The sequence below is a fragment of the Hypomesus nipponensis genome, chromosome 22 (genome assembly GCF_054491055.1).
Source record: "Hypomesus nipponensis isolate SF chromosome 22, ASM5449105v1, whole genome shotgun sequence".
NCBI classification, from domain to species: Eukaryota; Metazoa; Chordata; class Actinopteri; order Osmeriformes; family Osmeridae; genus Hypomesus; species Hypomesus nipponensis.
In genome coordinates this window covers 14,911,884-14,934,398 of record NC_140382.1, presented here as the reverse complement: position 1 = coordinate 14,934,398, position 22,515 = coordinate 14,911,884, and the positions used below count along the sequence as shown (strand labels likewise).

At 46.0% G+C, this 22,515-nt stretch overlaps 1 protein-coding gene across 4 annotated transcripts in view; it reads right to left on the bottom strand.

The window, feature by feature from the left end:
• fbxw7 (F-box and WD repeat domain containing 7) overlaps window positions 1-22,515 on the bottom strand; it is a 113,738-nt gene that overhangs the window by 72,653 nt on the left and 18,570 nt on the right. For 2 of the 4 annotated variants that reach the window (XM_084686235.1, XM_084686233.1), the window contains one exon: window positions 19,922-19,998. Coding sequence is in view for 1 of the 4 variants with exons in the window: in XM_084686238.1 (XP_084542364.1) it covers window positions 9,163-9,315 (153 nt within the window). In the remaining 3 variants the exon portion in view is untranslated. Of the gene's footprint in view, window positions 1-2,679; window positions 2,917-9,162; window positions 9,331-19,921; window positions 19,999-22,515 lie in introns of those variants that run through there. The other 2 variants (XM_084686234.1, XM_084686238.1) reach the window with 2 other exon arrangements.

Below are 22,515 nucleotides of genomic sequence, written 5' to 3'. Positions count from 1 at the left end.
TTGCTAGACGGAGACCAGACAGAGAGGCCAGACAGGGAGGCTGAGTGCTACTGGTTTTCCAGCCCTTTGACACGGGCAATAAACACAGCCCCATCTGTCAAATATAAAAGCATGAACGCCTCACTCGCGATAGCCTGCGTCGGAATCCAGTCCAACCCCTGTTCTTATCCATTGGGGGGGGGGGGGGGGGGGGGGGGGGGGGGGGGGGAGTTGGCAAGCACACTTGGAAACATCAGAGGAGACAGTCTAGATCTTGAATGTTTAAGTTGTTTCTCTTACAGAAGACTGCAGAAACATCTGTTTATTCTCAGACAGTCCAATCTTCGGAGCCACTGCCAGGTCAGAGTTTAGAAAAACCCTCAAAATGGGCCAAGATAAATCATTGGGCCCAACAACAAGGGCAAACTCAGTTTACGTTTAAGACTGTGGAGGGGAGAGGCACACTCCAGCAAAACTGTTTGTACACAGTCATCACCAGGGGGGGTGGGGGGGCCCTTCAGATGACCTGTGATGTCTGTCACATACTGACACTATTCCCCTGGGAGAGGTGACGGCGTGGACGACTGAACCGTCTCCATGGGCACGGCAGATGACCTCTGTTGGGGCAGGAGTAGACGAGGCCCCGCGTCACCTTAGCAACTGTCCTGACTCACTCTTCTGAGAGTCACAACACGAACAATACAGGGGCTCATCTATTTGACAAAGTTCATGCCTTCCACCAAAAACATAACTAATGCACACCCAATGAGAGGCTGTGAGTCAACAATATGTACAAAGTTATGGAATATCGACTGAAATCTTTTTTTTCTTTTTTTTCTTTTTGCTTAGCGGAACAAACGGCTTGTACAGTCTTGCCTGAGAACGTTTCCAGTTAACAGCCAGTAGAGGTCATTCTTACAGCAGAAAGAGCAATGCAGTGAAGGCAAAGAATTCCATTCATTATCAAGGCACCCGATAAAACCTTGTCAGCATGGCCCTGATGAACACACTATAAGAATATGAACAACCAGGCCTACTGTTACTTCAAGGTCAAGTGGGCAGCGAGTCTCAGACGAACAGCACAGCATCGAGTTCAAGTACAATTAAAAGGTCAAAAGGCCTATCCTGGAGGCTGCTGGCTGGTAAAGTAGACCAGGGGCAATGGAAGATCGTTCGTACCGTGAATCTGACAGGTGGGACCAGTCTTGAGGGAATACCCACCCCCCTCCCCCTCAGGGTCAGTGACACAGGGAGGAGGCTGCAGTGTTCAATAACACGTTATCAATAATAAAGGAGCCCATACCCAGGATGAGTGGTGGGGCAGCAGGCTTGGTAGGCTCTCTCCCAGTGAGAGAGGACAGGGAGGGAGGGAGGGAGGGAGGGAGGGAGGGAGGGAGGGAGGGAGGGAGGGAGGGAGGGAGGGAGGGAGGGAGGGAGGGAGGGAGGGAGGGAGGGAGGGAGGGAGGGAGGGAGGGAGGGAGGGAGGGCACAGCAGCTCCTCTGGAGCTCATGCTAAGCATGGTGGGTTAACACCGGCCTTCAGATCACTCCTACAGGGACAAGCAGCCAGCCTTCCAAGAAAAAGCATGTGTGTGTGTGTGTGTGTGAGAGTTTTTGCCAGTCTCTGGCTCATTAGACTCAAATGGTGTGCCGCCTCCACGAACAAACCCGTTTTGGAACGTCTACTTTATTTTCGGTAACAGCAGCCCTTTGTTGCCCCCGCGTCTAACCTTCCATTTTCCTTCAGTCTGATGCTCTTGATTGGGTGGGGTCATTAGCAGACACACCCCTCCTCCTCCGCGCGTTCAATCAACGTGGGTACGGTAAGAAGAAAAGCGCTACAAAATGTTCGGCCTTGAAATCTAATTGGGTGTTGATTAAACGGCGTTGAGAAACTCCTCACTATGTCAGCAATTATCAAACGAGTCCAAGATGTCGGCTATTTTAATCTTTTTTTTTCTTTTTTTGGGGGGGGGGGGGGGGAGGAATGGGATGTTGCGAATAGGAAGGTGGTTGTCGTTCAACAAAGTTAACAAGGTAAGGCAAGGACATTAACCATTGAAAACCGTAATCACCGTACAAAGATGGATTACATGGAACATGGGTCATGCCAGCATGTTGCCATATGGGGTTACCTGATTGATTGTCAGCCACCCCGGCATCACAAAAATGTTCAATAGTCCCTCTCTTTTAAAGCTACAGTACTGTCCGCATGCACACCCCAGCGACACCCTGCTCCTCAGCGCCCACATGCCCCTCTCCATGAACAATTCCCTGGTACTTTCCACATTGGTGCCCCACAACGCTGCCTGTATGAATGCCCTACAAGGCTCAGATCTTTCAAAGTATTACCCTCACAAATATTGAACCTGTAAATACAAGTTGAAAACATGCATTTGCTTTTTGTGCAGGCACCAGAAGGCACTGTCAACAGACCAGTAATAATTGGGTATTACTTCTTATTAAGTCGCCCGTACAATAATATCTGTGCCGTTTTTCGTTTTCAAAATGGCAAACCTAAATCCGGAGGACCAGACTTGACATGATCTTTCCCAGGCACACCACCTCCGCACAGAGAAACTGGCCAGATTCACTCACAGGGATTACACTCAAACACACACACACACACACACACTCCACTTCGTGTCAGCAAGTTCAAGTCCCACTCTTGTTTTCCTCCAGCTCCCTTTATCCTCTCACCTTATCTGCCTGCCACTGGATGCCACGCGGTCGGGAAAAATATGTCTGGGCGTGTTGTCTCACGTCGACCAGCTCTGAAGAAATCCCTGGCACAGGGGCAAGGCTCCCTGTCCCACAATCTAACCTGACCCCAGGCGCCCCCTCAGTACCAGCAGGGCGGAAAGACGTCCTGTGTCAGGGCTTGGGAAATGACCTCGCGTACACAGGGGGGAAGGGAGGAGGATGAACCCTCCAATCCTTTGTTTGGAAGAAAAAAAATGGATATGAGAAGATTTAGAGGATGTACAGTGTTAAATCAGGGGCAGGGCTTATTCCTGAACTGGGAGCAAGACCAGGATATATCCTGGGTCCTGGGTTATCATATGACAATCGTGTCAATAGAGACCCACAGATGGGGATAGCAAGGCCAGTGCAATCTGTTACTATCAGTCCAGGTCTGCCAGTCCAATGCTGGTGATGGTGCTGGTGGTGTGGGGCGGGACATTCCTCAGACATAATTTATCTATCCTTTAGAGAAAGAACTAGCTGGACCTAAAAGCCATTTTGAGCAAGGGTGGAGAACGAGGCATTTGTTTGCTGCCTCTCTCCAAGTTCTTTGAGTGATGACCTTGATGACTGATTACCTGGTAGGGATTTGGTTTGATTGCATGGCCTCTCAATACCAATCACTGCAAACGCTGCACTGCAACAACAAATACACTGAGGTGGAATAAGCCTCCAGCACACTAACCAACCACACACACACACACACACACACACACACACACACACACACACACACACACACACACACACACACACACACACACACACACACACACACACACACACACACACACACACACACACACACACACACACACACACACACACACACACACACACACACACACACACACACACACACACACACACACACACACACACACAAAGACCTACAGGCTCAAATCAACACAGACACACAAGCAGTCTGACACGCTCAGTCCATCACCAACTGACAATCTTCAGGAGGATGAAAGGCATCACATTACTGCACCAGAGGTTTCAAGGATGAAAAAGGCAGACTTACATGAAGGCTATCTGTCTAGCCAGGCAGCCCCCTACGAGTAAGACCTGCTGGTCCCTGTGGTGTCATGGTCTGAAGGTTTCATGGTCGGTAAAGGTAGGTGTGTGTGTGTGTGTGTGTGTGTGTATCTGTACATGTGTGCTTGGGGACTAGACACTCTTATGGCATAGTCACCAGTAAGACAACTGTCTCCCATATACAGACCAGACCAAAAATATTGGGCAGCTTTGCACTGCACTACTGTCTATACAGTTTGGATGCTAACACAAATGATTCTACTTACAGTATATGCTATTTATTTAAGATACATAAATATTGTATAATTCAAACCCTACTAAAATTGTATATTTGGTCTCGTACTGTACATGGAATTGGCCTAATAATGTATGGCAGACTCCACTGTGTCTGTCCAAAATGTTGTTGTTCGACCAAGGTCTAAAACCAGAGAAACCTCATTCCCAAGAAAGCACTGCTATGTATGATTCAGATGGTCACATTGATATTCCGGTCGAGAGATCCTTTGTCTGAGAGACATGTTAGGGGAAAGTGGGGTGGCAAGAGCGGAGACATCCGGAAAACGGCCTCATATCCAGTTTCCTGAAGCATAATCATTTGGTAATGGATGACTCGGCATCTGCTTTCAAATACAGCAGCGGAAATCTCCGGGCTAACGTGGTCTGTCTGGCTTTGTGGCAAGAATGAGAGGGAGGTGGACAGAAAGACAGACAGGGATTGACAAAGAATGAGAAAGAATAGAGGGGGAGGGATCTGGAATATTCATGGACAGAAATGAAAGCAGCGTATCATAGTTCTTCACTTATTACTCAGCCCGGTGCTTGGCTGGCAGACCATTTGTCTGTTTCTCACACTCCATGATAGAGGGGGGGGGGGCAGCTTAATGCCCAGCTTCCAAATGACTCCTGCACACCTGTTCCACAGCAACAGCCATCGCAAATGGAAGAGGAAAAAAAGCTGTTCCCGTGGTTACGTTGCCATGAATGCCATCCAAAAAAAAGCCATGGAGCAATAGTCTTTGGGGTTCACTACTGAAGACTGATGCTGAAGGTCAATAAAGAAGGAAGGGGGGGGATTTCAAAGACATTCTGTCTTTGTTGTTGTTGACTTTTAACATGCTTAGATGCAACTTTAACTCATTCATCTTCAGACAAATTCAAGAGGTTAGAAGCTGAAGCCCCCCCCCCCCCCCCCCCCCCCTAGTGCGGACAACAGTGTGGGGACTCACAGTGTTGAGCTCCAGTAAAAAACACAAATGGCTTTGACCTTGAACAGAGTGCTGCTCCAACCTGGGCCGTGTGTCTGTCCCGGCCTGGCCCCGGCACTGTGGCTTGAGGCTGTGCATTAGCCCCATCTCAGATTGCAGGGCTTCTCCTGGGACCTGCAGTTGTAGGTCTGTGAGCTCTGTTGAGGAGGGCTATGAATAGCTGAACAGGCCATGCCGTCTTCCGGAAAAACAAGAGGCTCCATAATTGGGTTTCTTAGAGCTACCTGAAATATGCTTGCCGTTATTGGTGTCAAAACGACAGTGCTAGCTGGCGCACAGTCTTGGAGTGAGACTTTCAATGAGAAGGGGCCCACCCAGCTCTCTAAACTACACAGTGTGTAGGGTGTCACATTGAAAGTGAGGGAAAAAGTTAGTTGTGAGCCCTGGGCCCATCAGTCAGGAGTTTGCGACTTCAAAGTCCAGTTTTTATTACCCAGTATTGTAACAGGATGCACACACAGAAAAAGGGTTGTGCGTATGAATATGGAACAATACCTTTACCTGTAAAAACTAAAATAAGGTTTGAAAGATAATCCTTAACAGAGCAGGAACACTGAAACCTCAGGGTTAAATTTGGACGGTTTCTGAGGGTTCTCCGTATTGGGTACAAAATGGCATCTGTGTAAAAGGGACGCTGGTCTCTGCTGGAGATCAGAAAGCGAGGGAGGCTGAAACAAGAGGAAAGAGTCATAGAAAGCAGCAGGAGGGTAGGCATGGTTTTTCACCCCTTTGGCAAGCAATATGACTCAGAATCCCAGCGGCTATAAAAAGTCGCACCTCCCAAGCACTGAGGAGAAGGTCAGACTGACAATAACAGGGTTTGTCTGCCTGTTGTAACCCGCACCACAGGTGTGGTTGGTGGGGAGACACCTATGTGATTTTACCCTCTGGTCTCCTATTCAACATGATTCGTTTAGGCTTACAAACATTGTGAGCTGAGTTGCGTTATCAGAAATGCAAGAAGAGCAGATGGGTTTTCGTATTTCCATCAGCAGGGTGACTTGGTGCATGGTAAGACAGTGACTATGACAGTGACTATAACAGCGGGACATGGAAAACCTTTGGTGATATCACATGGTCCTGCAGAAGGTTGTCATCGTAGCAATATTGTGTTTTGGTGTCCAAACAGTTTTTTTCCCCCTTATCATCACATCCATCCCTTGGACATAAGAGGTAGTAGCATTACAAAACAAAGAACGTTTTTTTGGATCAAGTGCTAAGTTCTACATCACAAGAAGACCATTTAAAGTTCACCACAGACATAACACTGTAATAAATCACTTAGTAGCCACTCAGGGTAAACACCATGCCATCAGTGTCCATATCCAGCTGGTATTGTAAGAAACATACTTTAATTGCATGTAAAGAAGCCATAAGTTTGAGCCATCAACCCCACTTCTATCTTACAGAGTAGAATGGGTGTGTGCGTGTGTGTTCAGAGTTGGCTGAAGCTCATTCGCTGGAGCCCCGACCCAGACAGCACCGAGTGCAGCTGCTTTATAACGGGGCCTCTCCGGTGGTCTCTGCCAAGTCGGAGCTCCAGAGACAAAGGCCCGGCTGTGGCACACCCAAGCAGTGCTCCACCCCGGCAGACCTCCCTCCTATGGGCTCATTCATGGACGGAGGCTGTGCCCGAGCCGGACGCCTGCTCTGGCCCAGCCAAGAACTTTGGGACGTGAAGGATGTCCCACTTAAGCTTCTGAATGCCGTGTTCTCTACACTGCAGGCGACGGGGCCAGACTTGCTTGCTAGGTTTACGTGTAAGTGGTGGCCCTGAGCCCTGAGCCCTCTCTCCCCATGTTTAACACACTCTTAGGCCCTCCTCCTGATCGGCTGGCACACTGCACACCTCGGAGGGATTATCAGTGTAGGCAACAAGCCAGGAAAAAAAATGGCTCAGTTTCCAAAACACCCAACCCCTTTTTGAATGCTTTTCTAAATTATGGTTATTATATTTTAATGAAAATGCTTTTCATTTGGCTTTTGGGGAAATCCAGCATGCTAGTTAATGATATATGACAAAAGTGAAAAGAAATACCCGCCACCTCCAGTCTTTTTATACAGGTTCCATTAAGAATAATGTGCCCCCCCAAAAAGCTATGATTTACCCTCACAAATGGTGGGCTCGTGGGCTGGAGGCGATAACATACTGGATCCAAATCCAAGTGCTTGAAACCACAAGAGCATCTCCTGAGGTTGCTTCCCTTACCAACACCGAGTGACTACCCCACACTCTGGAGAAGACCTGGGTCTATCACACAGACGGATGACATGAAAGTATTAGAAAACAATGAGGTGCCTTTGGTTTGTGTGACACTTAGCGGACCAACCTGCTGTTTCATAGCACCTGAGTAAGAAATTAAGTTTGTGCCCAAGTACTGCATTTTACAGTGTTTGGCAAATAGCAACTGACATGGGTCTTAAGTAGTATGGAGCATGTGTGAGGCCCCTGTCCACCTCGCTACAACTGGGGAGGCTTTCCAGTTGGCTGCAACGCTCACTCCATCCATTCCCCTGGTGCCTCACTCCCCTCCCCCCTCACTCCCCCCCCCCTCTCTCCCCCACCCCCCCTCACTCCCCCCCCCTCTCTCCCCCACCCCCCCTCTCTCCCCCACCTCCCCTCTCTTGAGTGGGGCAAGAGAGGAGAGTTGAGCAGAAGAGGAGGCGAGAAAGAGATGAGGAGGGTGGAGGAGGAAAGAAGAGGGAAGACCCAGACTAAACAGAGACTGGGGCTCTAACAGATGACCCAAAACATGCTCGAAAAAGTTTGTTGCATCTTCCCCTAAATGAAATCCAACAGGAAACACTGTATATAGACGAAGACGGTCGATTCCAAGAGACCTTGTGGGAATTAGCACTGAACATCCAACATCAAATGGTCTTTTAGCAGGTCTAAAAGACCTTGAGAGTTGTAGTCAGCTCAATACCGGACCACTCTGCATTAACGAGAGCCACCGCATGTACACCCCAAATGAGGAGTACAGATTCACTTTCTTACTTGTCAATAATGAGCTTCACCCTGGCCTAAGTCATTTGGAACCGTGACAGTGTTTGATTGTCATTTGAATGTGTTTTCCAGAAAGTTAAATGTCAACCTCCACAGCACAAAACAGCTGGATGGCATAGATTAAATGCATTGTATGACGTGTCAGGATAAATCACTGGTAATAAAGAGTATGGTCATCTTTGTCATTATAATTTCAGCCAGAGGTCAACGGCGGGAAATGAGCAGGCGTTCTTTAGACCGGTAATTCTATCCAGTGGCTACTGCTCCCTAGTGTCTTCATGTCTACATTTCTTTCCACAGTCTATTAATCGATAACTATTTAGAGCTGGGGAAAGGCGTTGCTTCAAAGCGGTAAACTAAAACCAGCAGCTCGGATCTGCTGTTTGCTCCTTAAACTTGGAAGCTCAACTGTAAACTATGAACCCATTATCTTATATCTTGGCTGTCAATCCATGTGTTGCTTTCACTGCGACTGTTGCGAATGCAACTGATGAAAGTTTCTGATGAAACTGATTCAAGTTCAAACAATACTTCGATTCTATTCGTTTACAATTTCTTTCCAATTCAACCGTTGACAAATCTTTCCTTTTAACATAAAAAGGATGGTAGACTTATTCAAAACCCTATACATATTTGTCATGATATAAAGCTGGTAGTATATTATTTATAGTATAATAGTCCTAGTTTTGAATGCTGGTACAGTGTAATCCCTACCAGCACTGCCAGGTTATGTACCTGCCCGATCATGGCTCATATGAAAATTGCTTTTTCTCCCCAGTAGAGGCATAACAGCAATCACTGTAAACTGTCTTTAGACATCCATTTAGAGGACAGGTAGGGTTAAAGCCAGACAATGGTCATCAAGGCAGCTAGACAACCTTTAAATCATCTGTTCCATTACTGAATCAATAACTGCACTTGTAACGGAACACGTCATCAAAGCAAGCCATCCCGTTATCATACCGCAGAACCACCACCAAGATGTCTTTTGCATCATACACACATGACAAAGGATTTACCAGACACAAAAGGGGCTGAAGGCTCCTGTTGGACACCCTGGCAGTGACGAGGGTGTGGGTGGGTGGGTGGGTTTCTCAGGAGCTCTGTCTAAGGGGAAGGGGGCATTACCTTGGGGGGCGGAGGGCAGCCGGTGGCAAGTCGCTGCAGCTGCTCTGAGGTGTGGCTGCAGGAGAGCAGGTCCGAGCAGCATGCGGTTCGCCCCAGCCTCTTCATCAGAGACGAGATGAAGCTGCAGCCACAGCCACACATTGACTTACTCATAAGTGGACTGGCTGTTCCAGCGGGACGGCGAGTTGAAAAAAATATATAATAAAACAAAAAATACAGAATTCAAGCTGACAAGGGCTTGCTGTCTTGATCCCGTCTGTATTTCCGTTCAGTTCAGCTCAGTGCATGTGTTGGCTCACAGGTCCTCTGGTAACGTCATGCCTTGATGTCATTCCAGCTTCCAGCTTCCAATCACAAGTCCCGGCTAGGCTCATCCGAACGGCAGGATTCAGGAAGCTAGCTCCGTGGTCATGTGTGAGGCCCCTGTCCACCTCGCTACAACTGGGGAGGCTTTCCCGTTGGCTGCAACGCTCACTCCATCCATTCCCCTGGAGCCTCACTCCTCCCACACACACACACGCACACACAAACACTCTCGGTCTACCTCTCTTTCTCTCGCTGCTCTCCTCTCAGCGTCCAGACACACCTCCTCTACAGGCTCCTCCCTCGGTCCAGCTCGCTCCATGCTGCGCTGCCTCCCTGTCACAAGGATGCTAGGGATACTGTCTCTGGGCTCTTCTGCAACACAGGCTCTCTAAACACCATCCCTGTGTTTCTCTCTCCCCAGGCTGCTGCTCTCTCGATCACTCACTCTCTCTCTCTCTCCCCAGGCTGATGCTGTCAGGCAATGTAAACATCTCCTGCAAACTGCTGTGTGTACCTTCCGCATCCGACTCAAAGACAATGAAGACGCATTAAACAACACCGTCGCCATCACCAGCACGTTACCCTTTCATGTCGGCCGTGCACATTTGGGCCTGTCAGTCTGGAAAGACATGTATGGAGTGCTGTGAGACATCAGCGACGCACCACCGGGCAATACGGGGATGGAAGATTGGATGGAGGATTGCATCTGGAGTTGTTTGGCTCAGAGAGCAGGCTGAGTTCCGAGTAATTATCTGCCACTGCGGTCGAGCCACAAACGAGTCGCGGCTCCTCGTGGTCACGAAACATCATCAGCTTCGGTTGAACCTTCAGTGTAATATTCAGCAAATCAGACCCGGTGCTCTCTCTGCATGGTGAAAGTTTTGTTGTGAAAAGTGTTTGTGTGTGTGTGTGTGTGTGAGTGGTGGTGGCGATGGCGAGTACCAGCACTTACGATAAAAGCTCAACAGTCTACGCAGATAAAACCGAGCGAGAAGGAAAACAGAAGAGTGGGCGTTCGAGAGCCCAGTCAGCTCGTCTGAGCTGGTGACATTTCAGGCAACATAACATCCTACCCTCACCACCTCCCCCACCAGAGACTGAACACTGTCGCCACTCACCTTATCGAGGACAGTTACACCAGATTAGTCTGAGCAAAGGAGCTTTCCCCTAGCGTCCCCAGCGGGAGGGAGAGGTGGGAGGGCAGAGAAATCATTCAGGTCGGTGAACAGTAATGAGGCTTGATGAAGCCAGGAGGGCCTTGAGAGAGAAAAAGGTGACGTGTTGAGCATTGATGAAAGCCAGTGATGGGAATGCAAAGCAGGGCCGTGATGAGTTGAGGCAGACAGGGGGGAGGCAGCGCTGACTGCAGGGCAACATGAAGCTATGGTGAGCTGAGGCAGTGATGATGACAGGGCAACACGAAGCAGTGGTGAAGCGAGGCAGAGGCCGGCTGAGACAATGCACTTGGAGAGTGATGGCTAATAATAAGCCCATGAACAATCACACACAAATTAAATTCAAGATCATGAAATCATGACTCTATAAAGATAAAGGCAAGTGAGACAAAGGGGCACAGAGAATTTGAATAACAGCCTCATTACAAAAGTGAACTAAACTACTGAAAGATCCTTTCAAGACAAAAAATAATAATCTAATAGACATTACTGCACCGTGGGATAACATAGAAGTTGTCTCCTACTGAATGGGATGGTGGGGTGTAGACTGAACACTTGGGCTGTGGGAGGCCCTGTGTCTATAGATCCACACAGGATGCTTCTCTGCACCTGCAGTTTGTCCAGGCTGCTCAGTATTCAGTCAGCCAAAGCTGTGCTCGCTGAAGCGGTAAGGAGGGATGTACATCTACTGCAGCTAGCGTCCGTTCAGGTGAGGAGCACTAAGCGGACAGTGGGGTGGTGAGAGTGGAGGAAAACACTCCTCCTCCTCCTCCTCCTCCTCCTCTCCCCGCCTCCTGTCTGTCTGGATCGGACACCCTCACCCACCCAGGGATGTTCACAGTCAAGACCAATCGACATCTGAGAAATGCAAAGCGGGTCGGGAGAGAGAGTGAGTAGGTGGGTTATGCGGTCCATGGTGCTCAGACGAGTACAGCACAGGTGACACCTATGCCTGCATTGTGACACATTGGAACACTGATTCATTGCCACTGGACTTAGGCTGTTTCCCCTTACTGGAACAAACAGAGCATGACAACGCTCTGGGAAACGCTGATGAGCCAAAAGGGAGGTGGTTTTACACAACTCCCCCACAAAAGCTTCATGGATATTTTGGAACAGTTAAATTTGCAATTTAAGATGTGTGTCAAATCAAAATCTATTTTTATAGCCTTTTTTTCACGCAATGTCACAGAGGGCTTGTGGGGCACATGTGTGCTGTTTTGATCGACAGATAGAGTTCTTGATAAGATGTTTATTTAGGCTACTGTTAGGTGTCTGTTCCTACTAATCTACAGTTTCCAAACTTAACCACAGCTCAGAGGAATCAATTCAAGCCTTGTATTAGACTAGTCACATGCCAAACTAGTACATTTGTCAAATGTTCAACTAAATTATATATGTTTTAATTAAAACAAACAAAAAATATTCGTCACAGCTTAAAAATGTGATACTCAGCTGTAATAAAACATGTTCATTTTTTTTTTTTTTGTGATTTGCTTTTTCAGACTAATTAAAGATTGGGTAAAAGCTTTTGCTGTTCATTATTTATGAATATTGCTTTTCACCGTGTCCTCAGTATTGATCGGCAGGGCAAACAGACGCCCTGAACAACTCACCATTGGGGTTTCAGGAAGATAGAAACAAACTGAAGGATGGCCATGAAGAGCATGCTGACAGAGCAGGCTGGGGCCTACCAACATCTGGATTGAGGATGCAAACAGTGACTGAATGATTGATTTCAAAGCATTTAATTTACTATGGGCCATCATACTTTGGAAAAGTTAATTAACACATTTGAGCATCGGTATTGCTTGTAAGCCGCTGGGAATTGTATTCTAGCAAGCAACAGCAAGATATGCCGCAAGACTAGGTGCTGACACTTGAAAAGGGAAATCATTTTTAAAAGAACCCAAACAGTCAAAGGGGATTTCTTCTTACTGTTGCTCAGGATCCCTACTTTGAAGCATTTCAAGAAACGTGCATTGCAAAGAGTGGCAACAGCAGCTTCTGAAAATTGGAGCATTGTCTTGGCCGGAGGTCTTTTTCCACAACATCCATTGTTTGCCGCGAGGCGAAGCCAGAGTTATCAATCTCCGGCAATCAGGAATGTGCTAGCCTCCAACACCATACAATTACAGCTCCATTATGTATCTGGACCAGCACAACTACAGACAGTCCGTTTCCTCTACACAGGGAATGGAGTGGCCTTTGAGCTAGAAGGCGTGTGGTGTTGATGGTGATGGTGTTTCCTCGGAGGTCCGCTATTCCTAAAGGTGGCATGTTTGTGAGGCCTGGCATTACAGTAATGGCAGAGTGGAGAAACCTGCTCAGTATTGTGTGTGCATACAAACCTGCCTCCTTACAGCGAGCGCAAAGTCTGAGACACTGGGCGGCTTTAATGGACCTTGAATCCAATTACAAACCCAAACCATGTTAGACTACACTCTCGATGATTAGGCATATTTTAATTGAGCTCATATCGCCCCGGAGACAGTACACTCAAACTTGCTGCGTCATGGTTGCTTGTGTTCTTTTCCACTGGTTCCAAACACAGAAAGGAACTCAATTAAGAGGATACAGTTTACATTGATCCTGGGCTGAGACTCCAGGCATGGTCTGGGGCAGATGGGTCATGCGTGTGGTTCGTAGCTCGTGGTCAGTGCAACATGTGAGGTTCGCCATATGGAAGTCAGACCGGTGTGGGCCCCTTAGCCATAGTTCCCAACAGTACCAGAGCCAGCAAACAGTCAGCAGCTACCAACTGACTGGGCACTGTAACAACAGCAAGCTAGCTCGACTGTCTGAATTCACACCAAGTCCAAAACCGCAGACCAACTCGCTCAGACAACAAACGAAATTCTTATGAACAATTAAGAGGGTCCATAGTTGAGGGACGTCCTAAGCTTCATCAAACCAACACTGTCAGAAAGCCTGAGTTGTAACTGTGTAAGCTTGGGTGGCTAATCCAATTCACAAACATACAGAGAGACATCAAATGCTATGACTCAAGAGCAGTCAGGGAAACTTATATAAAAAATTAAATAAAAACTGTGGTGTCTGACAGTGTGATGATAATTATCCTAATAACTGCCCATCCCCTAAAAATGATTTGCATACTTCCAAATGCATCTCATTCCATGGGTTGCTCGTGGGGATGTGAATTACCTATACAGGGAGGCAATGAACCATATACTGCCCAGCCCAGTACGACAGCATGAACTGGAGGCTGTTAGATCCAAGATACCATTATCCTGTGTCATCAGGTGGGGGTTTTCCTGGAGAAGGGGTGTGTAACAGCTCCTAGCTGTGGAGAGTGTGACTGCAACAGGAAATGGTGAAGTGTATTTATATAGCCTACATCAGGCAACCCAAGGTAAAGGTTGTTTGTATAAAAGGTGTATAAAGCTAGTTCAGAGTAAGAAGCAATCCCTTATAACTTTACAAACTATATTAGTCGACAATAAGACAGCTGATAATAAGATAACTGCCAAATCAGAAACGATTCTCTCAAGTCAAGCTTTATTTGGATTCCAAGACTTTAGTTTAGGGTGTCGACTACAGTTTTGAAAGATTGACAATTAGTAAAAGATCTATAAGACACACCAGCACTTTGTAACAATTATGTAGCCCAGCAAATTCATTAGAAAAATCTGTAATCTGACAATTAGACTACATAACCAGTGATCCAACTCGGCTAAATAAATCAAAATATGCCAAACAGAGGAGTACTTAACCCTTGTCTTTCTGCTTTCATTGATTTGATTGGGGTTTCCAGTATTGGGTAATAATGTTGTATTTTCTTTCCCCCCTTTTTCAATCAATCACTGAATTCTCAGTAAATAGGCCAGCCTTTAAGAACAAAGAAGATGCAGGAGAGGGGTGAGAGTTACATCAGAGCATTGGGAACATCCTGATTGGTTTAGATTGCAATTGACAAACCAGACAGCTTACAATCACTACCTACCCTAAAAATAATTATCTCCTTTCATTAAGGCACATATCCATATGCTGTCCAGAATTTCCCTCCACCTCACAAGGGGGAAGGACAACAGAACAGGGGATTGGGATTGATCCGGTTCTTCCATTTATTAGAAGTGCCTTGTTGAACTATTCTTCAAATACCATCAGGCTACCTACCTAAATTGACCCATTCCCGGGGATGAAAGTTAAGTGGGTTTGCGGATCATTCCGAGCCCTCATTGACCATGTTGTTCATGAGAGAGTACACTGGGGACAGACCAGACACTTCAGACTTCATGAGCAACCTAATACCGAACAAGTCGTTTTATATTAGGAGTTATGGTGGCACACAGTTTGAACACCATATTTATTATCAACTATTTTAAGAATAACTAGCTACAGCTATAACTCATAGCTAGAAAGGTGTAGCACTATTTTAAGACATTCATCCTCCAAAATCGGCAACTAGGCTAATATTGTGGTTTTACTTAAGCGTGGTAAAAGCTGTATTAGATGAGCTGGCCAGATGCATGTGATTTGAGTAGTGCTTCTTTTCTCTGGCTAGGCTGCACTCTAGTGGGCGAAGAGTAGTATTCCTTGGAATAAACTGAGGTTTAGCAAAAATTAAAATAGAGAGAGAGAGAGAGAGAGAGAGAGAGAGAGATTTGCAATCTGCACAGATTTCCACTTTGTGTGGACATTTTTGGGACCCAGAAAGGGTTTAGCCTGACATTAAAGTTGTTTGAGGTCCAACAGGAAACTAGGTCTTACTGTGGCATTCATTGTCAAGTGCACACTCAGAGCCATTCAATTTAACAATGTTCTCACCGGGCAGGATGGGCCTCTTCAAGAGCTAGCCTGTAAAGCCACACTCCTTCCTGCCTCCCCAGGAACAGGGCAGGGTGGGTGCACTAAGTCAATGCGTTTGGCGTTTCCTGTTTTCAACTGGGCTTCCGAAGCATGAATGACTCAGTGGAAGTGTGTTTGTGTCTTTCTCAACAAGTGTGGAAGGCAGCTCCTCCTACCAACAACATGCTAAATAACTGTCACTATCATGGCTAATAAAAAGTACAACTGATGCCAAAGATGTGACATTTTTACCCAAACCCTAAAAATCCAATTTAGTAGATTCATTCAGTGGTAGATAACCATTGATTTAAAATGACAATTCCAACATTCTACAATGATCCTTCATTCTCTCTGGATCCGAGCAGATCAAGGATGACTGAAAGACAATATGAGAGTAGATAAAAGGGCTCATTTAAAAAGGACTACCATTTTTCCGGACTATAATTACTTTTTTTAATAGTTTGGCCGGTCCTGCGACTTAGTCAGGTGCGACATATAAATATATATAATTTAACATGTTTTAAAATGTTAATTCATACTGACTGATATGAACCAAGGAGTTCAAAGGATTCAGTGATGTGGAATGAGATCGGGAACTTGGTGAACTAGCTTACCGGTAACTTGCTTGTTGGACTCGCTAGCTTGTTATGTTAATTTAGCCTATTTAGCCTCCCAGGTATGGTCTTTATGCTATTGTGTAGCTGAATAACTGTTAATGTGTCACGTTAACATACCGGACACCTATTCGGCCTGTTGTTCTGTGTGCTATTGTGTAGTTGAATAACTTGCATTACCAGACTGAATGTCTGTTCTAGGTCTTTCTATTTATGAAATACATTTCTAATCAAATGCGACTTAATAGTCCAGTGCAACTTATGTTTTTTTCCTCTTCATGACGCATTTGTTGACTGATGTGACTTATACTCCGGCGCGATTTATAGTGCAAAAAATACGGTAGTTATTTTTTTTATGAAAGGAATGCATTTTCTTAGCGGGCTGAGCATGAAATCTGACAAGTTAGTGATTCATCACTCGTACCATGAATCTGTCTAGTCACTTATTCAGATACCCCAAACTCCCGCAGGCATGAATCATCTCTCAGCTGTGATGTGACCTCTTGTGGTGATTGCTTCAACACTGACAGCCGAGTATCACTCTGGTAGGTGCTACAACGATTGTGGGTGAGATGAGTTCAGCTACTTTTCTTTCAAAATCTCAGTCAATAGAATTCAGGGGCTCCTTTTTAAACCAAACTTGATTTAATAAAACAGGATTTTATCATCTCAAATCTCAAGTCTTCCCAGGGTTGGGGTGACAGTCAGCACACACTGACACATTTCTGGTTGCTTGTTACCAACATTAAAGCATTTAGCAAAACGCACTTGTCCAACTAAGCTAGCAGCTGACCTTTGGTTGTCTTACAAAGACTTGCCGAGTCTGAAGACCGTGCCAATAGTCTATTCATGCAGACTGCCAGGGCACAGAGAAGAGGTTGGAAACCAACCAGTCAGACCTCTGCTCTTCATGAACAACTTGGCATATTCAATATTACTATATGTGCCTGCAGGTTATGATGCACTTCTAAATTATAGGCCTACAATTACTCACAAAAACCAGGGCTTCAAAACACCAATAACATGCTTTAAAGCATTCTTTATCATTACGAGTCCATCCCACAACATGCACTCAATCATTTGTTGTACCAAAACAAGGGAAAATAGGCAAGGCTGTGCAAATTCAATTGTTGCCAAGGCAGCACCTTCACTGCACAATGCTATTCCTGACAATATTACTTCCTCAGTACAGGTCATTTGAAGTCTTTTGGACTCTCAAAGTAGTGCACATCAGCAGCTATTTTTACTGCCCTCTCCTGTCGTCTATTATCAATTGTGCACAGCCCATTCTTTTCCCCTGCTGGCGAAAGGCCCTCTAAATTATTAACGGGGGGTGTGTGCGTGGCTGAGTGCTGGGGAGCTGATTAGGGGATGACAAGAAGCATGACAATCTCAGACCTCAGCAGAAGTCACTGAAGGACAATGTCTGCAGTGTAAAAGGTAGCCCATTTATCGCCTTTTTTGTCTGAACATTTTCAAAAATGTCCACATGCAGGTAAAACACCTTAAAAATGACTAATTCAAAAGGTTTGCTTCTCCGATTTCATGAAAGATCCCCCACAGCCTATACACCAGTAGAGTAGAGTGAGAGAATCACAACTTGGACAGGACAAAAACTAAACAGACTGTTTTTAGATGTTAGGCTATATCCGTTCGGTTGCCTCTACCAGTTCACTCAACTAAAAGTGAATTTGGTCCAACATATAGGGACGTAAGCAGACTAAACTAAGTGCATTAACCCGCCAGGTTTGCTCATTGCCAAGCTAAGTAAATGACAAAATCCCGTTACCAGCCAATCCTGAAGTGTGACTGTGCTTTGTTTCCCTTCATTGAATTGTCTTGCTTTGAGCCGAGTAAAAGGGATCAAAGTGAGTTGCACGTGTGCCAGGAACTTTCAGCTCTCGTGGATGAAAATTCATTGGGATATCAAACACGGTTAAGCAACAAAGCGCTCTTCTCTCAGTCTTCCTGTCTATGTATTGTAATTCACTTAACTGGACTACAAAGACAGAGACACCAGAAGACCTTGAGTGCTACAACCGAAAGGCCCACTATACACCCAGAGTGTAGATTAATTAATACTTATCCTACTTAGTATTGCTAGTTATGTACCCTTAGTATAGTTAGTCCTCATATTAAAATGTAAGATTCCTATATGTTTAATGTATGCAACTTCCCACCAAAGCAAATTCCTTGTCTGTGCAAACTTTCATGGCGAATAAAATCCATTCTGATGTGTAGTAATCAAACACAACACAAACACACATCACAGTGTTGGAATTCCATAAATAAAGCATAGGCACTAGATGACACCAACTCATATGCCCAAAGCCCATTCAAACTCAATTCAAGTGGTCTAATATGACAGTTTTTTTTCTCATGCCTCGAGGGCAAAGCCGTCCCGAAGGTGAGAAAGCCAATATAACCAGGTCCCCGTGTGGCTGAGAAAGCAGGGCGTCACTTAAAACATGCAGCATGTGAAAGAGGGAGCCCGAGCATGCTATCGCTTTACCATGACTTCACTAGCGCGTGACAGGGATGAATAATTCAGGGAGGACCATGATGCATTGTCAGTGAAGGAGTAGAATAATATCCCTAAATAGTGGGGGCACACGCACAATCTCCTTCTAGAAGTCTCCGCTCTTCACAACGTATCCGCTATTAACCGGGCTACTAACCCGGGCGGAGAGGAACAGGCAAGACTGAATTCAAGAGGGCATGCCCAAAGAGGACCCTACGTGGCCTAACCATCACGGGCGGATCTTCATTCGTATTCTTCATGTATTGGCAGTCAACTACTTGACTCATTACTCGTTAATTCCAAACTGAATGAAGAACTCTGCAGATGAATAAACATAACAGGTAGATCAATTACTACAATAGAGAAGGGTATTGGTGTCCAGAGTGCAGACCTGACTGTTACACAGCATGGACCTGAGTCAGCGAGGAGGGCCCTGACCAGGCATACTAAGAATTACTAGTATTTGCACTATTGTATATTCATACTGAATATAATATTTGGTACTTTGTACATTTTGAACACTACAAGCCTCCAGGACAGGGTCACCTCTGCTGTAACAGGGTCACCTCAGCTGTACATAGGTCATTTCTAGTCTGTGGATCAATACTGCTACAGTCTCCTTTGGTTGGACCCTCCATAAACCAGCCCACAGCTCAGCTAAAGAAGAATGGACAGCAGCACAGACAGTTAATAAACCTGCCATTTCTTCATAACACCTCTAAACAAATCCCTTGGCGCCTGTGAAAGTGCTCTTCCTGCCTTTGACACGAAGAACAATGGGAGGGGCGGGGGGGGCTCTCTTCAATCCCCCTCTCCATCCTCCTGACACTCTTCCCTGTCATTCTGGGGAGATGACACATGCTTGGTAAAACAAACCGCTCTCCAAATGGTCTGAGACGATACTAAAAGGCTGCCTTGAAGTCACGGGCCACTTCGCTAAACATGTGGCTGAGACCAGGAAGAGCTTAGGTAGTAAAGTCATTGTCAGCACTGGTCTTAAAGCCCAGGCTTCCTGATTCCTGAATCGGCCTCTCTAGCGCAGACTCTCTGAGACGCCCGCGTAGAGAATATTGGTATAGCAACAGGAGGAGGACTGAAACGCTTACGAGTTGCACTGTGGTGTGGAACAACACTTTTATAACACGTACACGCCCAAGACCCCACCCTAAACGTTCGACACCCCACACAGTCTGAATCTTCCGTAACCTCCACACTGTGTTGAGGTATGCGGAAAGCATGGAGGAATGCGCCCAGTTCACAGGTCACTACACACACACACACACACACACACAAAACCCTCCCTAATCCCCGGGGAGTGCAAGTCAACTACTCACGATTCTCTCTGTGTTTCGCTGTCAGGCCACACTGGGATCTTGTGTCGTCCAGACCCCACTGTTGAGGCTCTCTGGGCCTGTGGAGGGGAAAGGAGGGGGGGGGGGGGGAAGAGAAAGCAAGGCTGTCAGTGTATGTGTTAAACAATCTCAGAGGTCATCACAGTGTAAATATGCAACAGGGCTGCCTGGAATTGAGCAGGGGAGAGACCAGGAGTTAACCAGATGGAGAGGCAGAAAAAGTGATGGTGATGGTTTCCCGGAAGGAGGGAGGGAAGGCTAGAAAATGTTTAGTGTTAATAGCCCCTCTATATCTGTCTCACACACATACTCTGATAGGTCTGAGTGTTCTAAACTGCAATCCATTTCCCCACACAGACCACAATATCCACACGCATCCACTGAGGCCAACTAGGAAGAAACGTACATCAAGGTTTGAAAAAAATAACAGTCACCCACATGCACACACAAAACACGAACACACAGAAAACACGAGACAAATCTGAAGTCTAAAATCTGCGGCAACCTCTCAAAACATGATCTGCCCATTCAACGTTGGCCTTTAAAAGTGACACGGTCTTCCCAGAAGCTCTCGCTCTCGTCATGCACTCCTACACCAAAGGTGTGGCACATCACACTCATTTGCACATGTCTATATAAAAACTAGACAATTCAACAACCTGGGGGCCTGAAACCCGTGGAGACAAGTTCCAGTAAGTCACTCCCCTGGTGACTGTGAGCAGGTAGATAAGACTCGTCTAGAAGATCTGAAACTGAGTGTCATTATGCTGAACATATGGAAAGATGTGTAAAAGACATGGACCCCATGCCTATACAATCTAATATATACAAAGTTGAATAGGTCGAGTCCAGATTGTGTTGTAGAAGAAGGCTTTGTGAGGCTCCTGCTTTTGCCCATCCCTCGTCTGAGGAACAGCAGGCTGAGGTACACAAAGAAAGAAAAAAGAAACGTTGACATGGGAAGCAGAGTAAGAGTCAGACACTGAGCCCAACTGAGTGCCAACAGAGGAGTTGTGGAAGTTCAGGGCACCAGGGCACCAGGACACCAGGGCACCAGGGCACAGCCCTTATTGGCACCGGGTTGGGTTTCCCTCCAAAAACGCCAGTCTAGAAAAATAACCCTTTGATATCCTCAAGAACCTAGCTTGTGTCAAGATAATGAGGTTGGCAGAGATTGAGTAAACAGCTGAACTGGATGGGAACTGAGAATCCTGGGAATCCCATCAGAGTAGGGGCAGACAATCCAGCTGGTTTACACTGGATCACCACATGACAAAAGTATAGTCATTTCGGCAGCTGGGAAGAAAAAAAAACTTGCAGTGATTTATGACTCTCAGGCATGTGGACTATATTTTAAATTTTACTAGAGAAGGATTGAGAAAATGGCCCTGAATTCATTATGTAAACTGGGAGCACACAGCAGCATCTGGGATGTTTCCAGATATGCTGAGAGTCTCCAGACAGCGGGGAGGAGACAGAGAGGAAGAACAAGAACAACTTTACCACCCAGCTGCAAAACAGACTTTCTCTGTTCATCTTTCTTTAGGATGAAGTGGTAGGCCAAATAAACGAAGGGGAAAAGAACGACTGAAACTATCATGCTCACAGGTTTCCTGAACTTTGACCTTTCCCACCATTGCTTCCTGCTTTAAGTTGAGCTTTTTCTAGTTAAGTTAAACTGATATTCGCTAGGCCAAAACCACAGAAAGCAACGCTACAGACATGCTCGGTACAGCAGCACAATGCAGTCTGCCCTTTGTAAAAATTGGAAGTGAAATGCCTTCATTTTTGCGAATCAATACTACAAACATCAGGTCTTCATGGTCAGAAAGGCATTCATTGTCTGCGTAAAGTGCCTGTCTACCAAGAGCTGAACAAGTTTGCCTGAAGCTTTTCATTGACGTCAGCTCTGGCCAGACATTAATATTTATGTTAAAGAACACAATGTGCTGGCAGGGGTGACTGCCATCCAATGACAGTTTAGTCTGATTGCAACATGAACGTGGACAGTAAGGAAGTGCGCTATTGGAAATCAGTGAACAACAGCCAACTGTTACAAAACATAACGACCAGAATACCCCCCATTTAGTTTTAAATGCATTGTGCTCCTTAGAAGACTTCACAAAGAGACAAGTCTGTCATTGTTTGCCTTTATCCTGTCCATGGTCATCAGCTATTGATTTGTTGTCTTGAAGAAAGTAGAAAATATATTAATGGGGCCAGAAGTAGGAGGTCCTTTACCGTGGGAAGCGTGCACCATTGTGGTGTGGGTCGTTTCAGACACTAATTTCAAGTAGAGGCGGCCTGTATCGAATCAAAGTCACTTTGATTCAGTGAAGTAGCAACAAGTATGCACTCATCCACAGTGACCCACTTACAGGACTCAGAAAAAGAAAAAAATAAATCATTAAGGAAATAGAGACACAGCAGGAAGGCCAGTGTGTTTGCAGGTTCCCTGTCCAAATGCCTGAAATTATTGAAGAGTAATCGTAGCCTGCAATTCACATTAGCACAAAGTGGAGTGAGTGAGCGGAGGAAAATCCCCAAGAGGAGACGTTCATTCTCCTGCTGGCTCA